Source organism: Mobula hypostoma, chromosome 10, assembly GCF_963921235.1.
Source record: "Mobula hypostoma chromosome 10, sMobHyp1.1, whole genome shotgun sequence".
In the NCBI taxonomy this organism is placed as follows: Eukaryota; Metazoa; Chordata; class Chondrichthyes; order Myliobatiformes; family Myliobatidae; genus Mobula; species Mobula hypostoma.
The window spans coordinates 21,352,068-21,353,721 of record NC_086106.1 but is presented as its reverse complement, the minus strand read 5'-3'; the positions used below and the strand labels follow the sequence as shown (position 1 = coordinate 21,353,721).

General features: G+C 40.0%; 1 gene segment (V, D, J or C); it reads left to right on the top strand.

The window, feature by feature from the left end:
* The first annotated feature begins 546 nt into the window (after positions 1-546).
* LOC134352439 (T cell receptor alpha variable 12-3-like) lies at positions 547-849 on the top strand. The segment is given in 1 exon segment: positions 547-849. A coding segment is annotated over 1 exon segment (303 nt).
* The last annotated feature ends 805 nt before the right edge of the window (positions 850-1,654 follow it).

Sequence of the window (1,654 nt, the reverse complement as noted above, 5' to 3'; positions counted from 1 at the left end):
ACAGAAACACAAATAAATTATGGAAACTGCCTGGTGTGTAAAAAAAAAAGGAGAATGACTTGGAACAGCGAAGGGGAATACAACCGGAAGTCCGCTGATGCTGGAAATCTAAGCAACACACCAAAAATGTTAGAATTCCTAATCGTCTTTACGTTACAAACATGAAAGAGAGAGAAAAAGCAGAAGTTTTCACAATAGAACAGGTAGATCCTCCAACTCGCTGGGTGTTCGCTCTCTGAGAATATTTCACAAATGTTCTAAATTGTATTTATTAATTCCCATGGTTTCACGTATTCCAGCAATTCCATGCAGTCTTTCCACTTCTCCCCCTATTAATTTCCGTTCTCTTCCTGCACCATCTAGCAAATATTCCTCCACCCCAGAAGGTCGCTGGAATAATTCCCAAGTGCACAAAAAACATTATGGACATATAGTGAACGAAACCAGCTGGTACAAAACCTTCACTTATTCCTTTCAGTGGCCAATCCAGTAACGATAGTATAGTAATTGTGATGCCTCTTTTAAATTCCATCAGATCCTATATCCATGGTATCCAAGAATCCTCCTCTACAATCTTCTTATTCTGATGACGTCGTCACATTAAACTGCGAATATTTCGGGTTTTGTCCATACACGATACACTGGTACCGGCAGCTCCAAGCAAAGCCTCCAGAATATCTGTTACAGACGCATAGCTCTGAAGATCAGGATCAGATAAATGCTGCCGAAGGACACTTCTTTGGTTCTGTCGATCGGGAAAATAAAATCAGCCTGTCAAAGATCTTGAAACTGCAAGTGAGCGACTCGGCTTTGTACCAATGTGCCGGCAGTCGCCGAGAGGCACAGTGATAGACAAGAGGAAGCGAGATGCACAAAAAAAAAAAAAACCTCAATGTTATGGATTACACAGTGTTTCAAAATATGACAGGAGCAGAACAAAAATGTACCAGCAGCAAGACCGCAGAGAAGATGCTGAAAATCCTGCACTAATCTCTACTATTGGAAATGACGCAGATGTTACATCCCATCTTTCCGTCCTTAACATCAGCCAAAGGGGAAACTCACTGCTAATTACATAAAGACACTTCTAAGATCTTTCTGTTCCAACATAAGCCCCCGTCAGTCGCCACCGCAACAAGCATATTGTGGCGAAAATGTGACCCATGATATATATATCTCAAATGACGGCTTTACTGAGACAAGTACAAAAACAGACCGGCTGTTATTACTCCAGGCTCGTTCATTCACATACAAACAGCGGAACTCATTATTACACGCTCCGGTAATAGGTCACTGGAAAACTTATTTTATTTTCAAACGTTTACCATCCAGAACAAAAAATAAAAATAGAAATTATGACAGACAATGTCATCCTGAGCACAAAAATAATTTCAGATTTGCTGGATCACATAAGAATTTGGATAAACTAAAATACTTCTATTGAATTTCACAGGTGTAATTGCATAATAATCCTGACACATTGTTTTAATTCAACTCAGCTTAAAATGTTTTGCAGATTTCTTGTACACAGTATCTGGTGCCACTCGTGACATTGTCCAACAATAGTCCGCCAGTATTAATGGATTCCAGTTGCCCTGATACCGCTTTTGCATGGTTCCAAAGTCCTGATGAAATCTTTCACCATGTTCGTCAC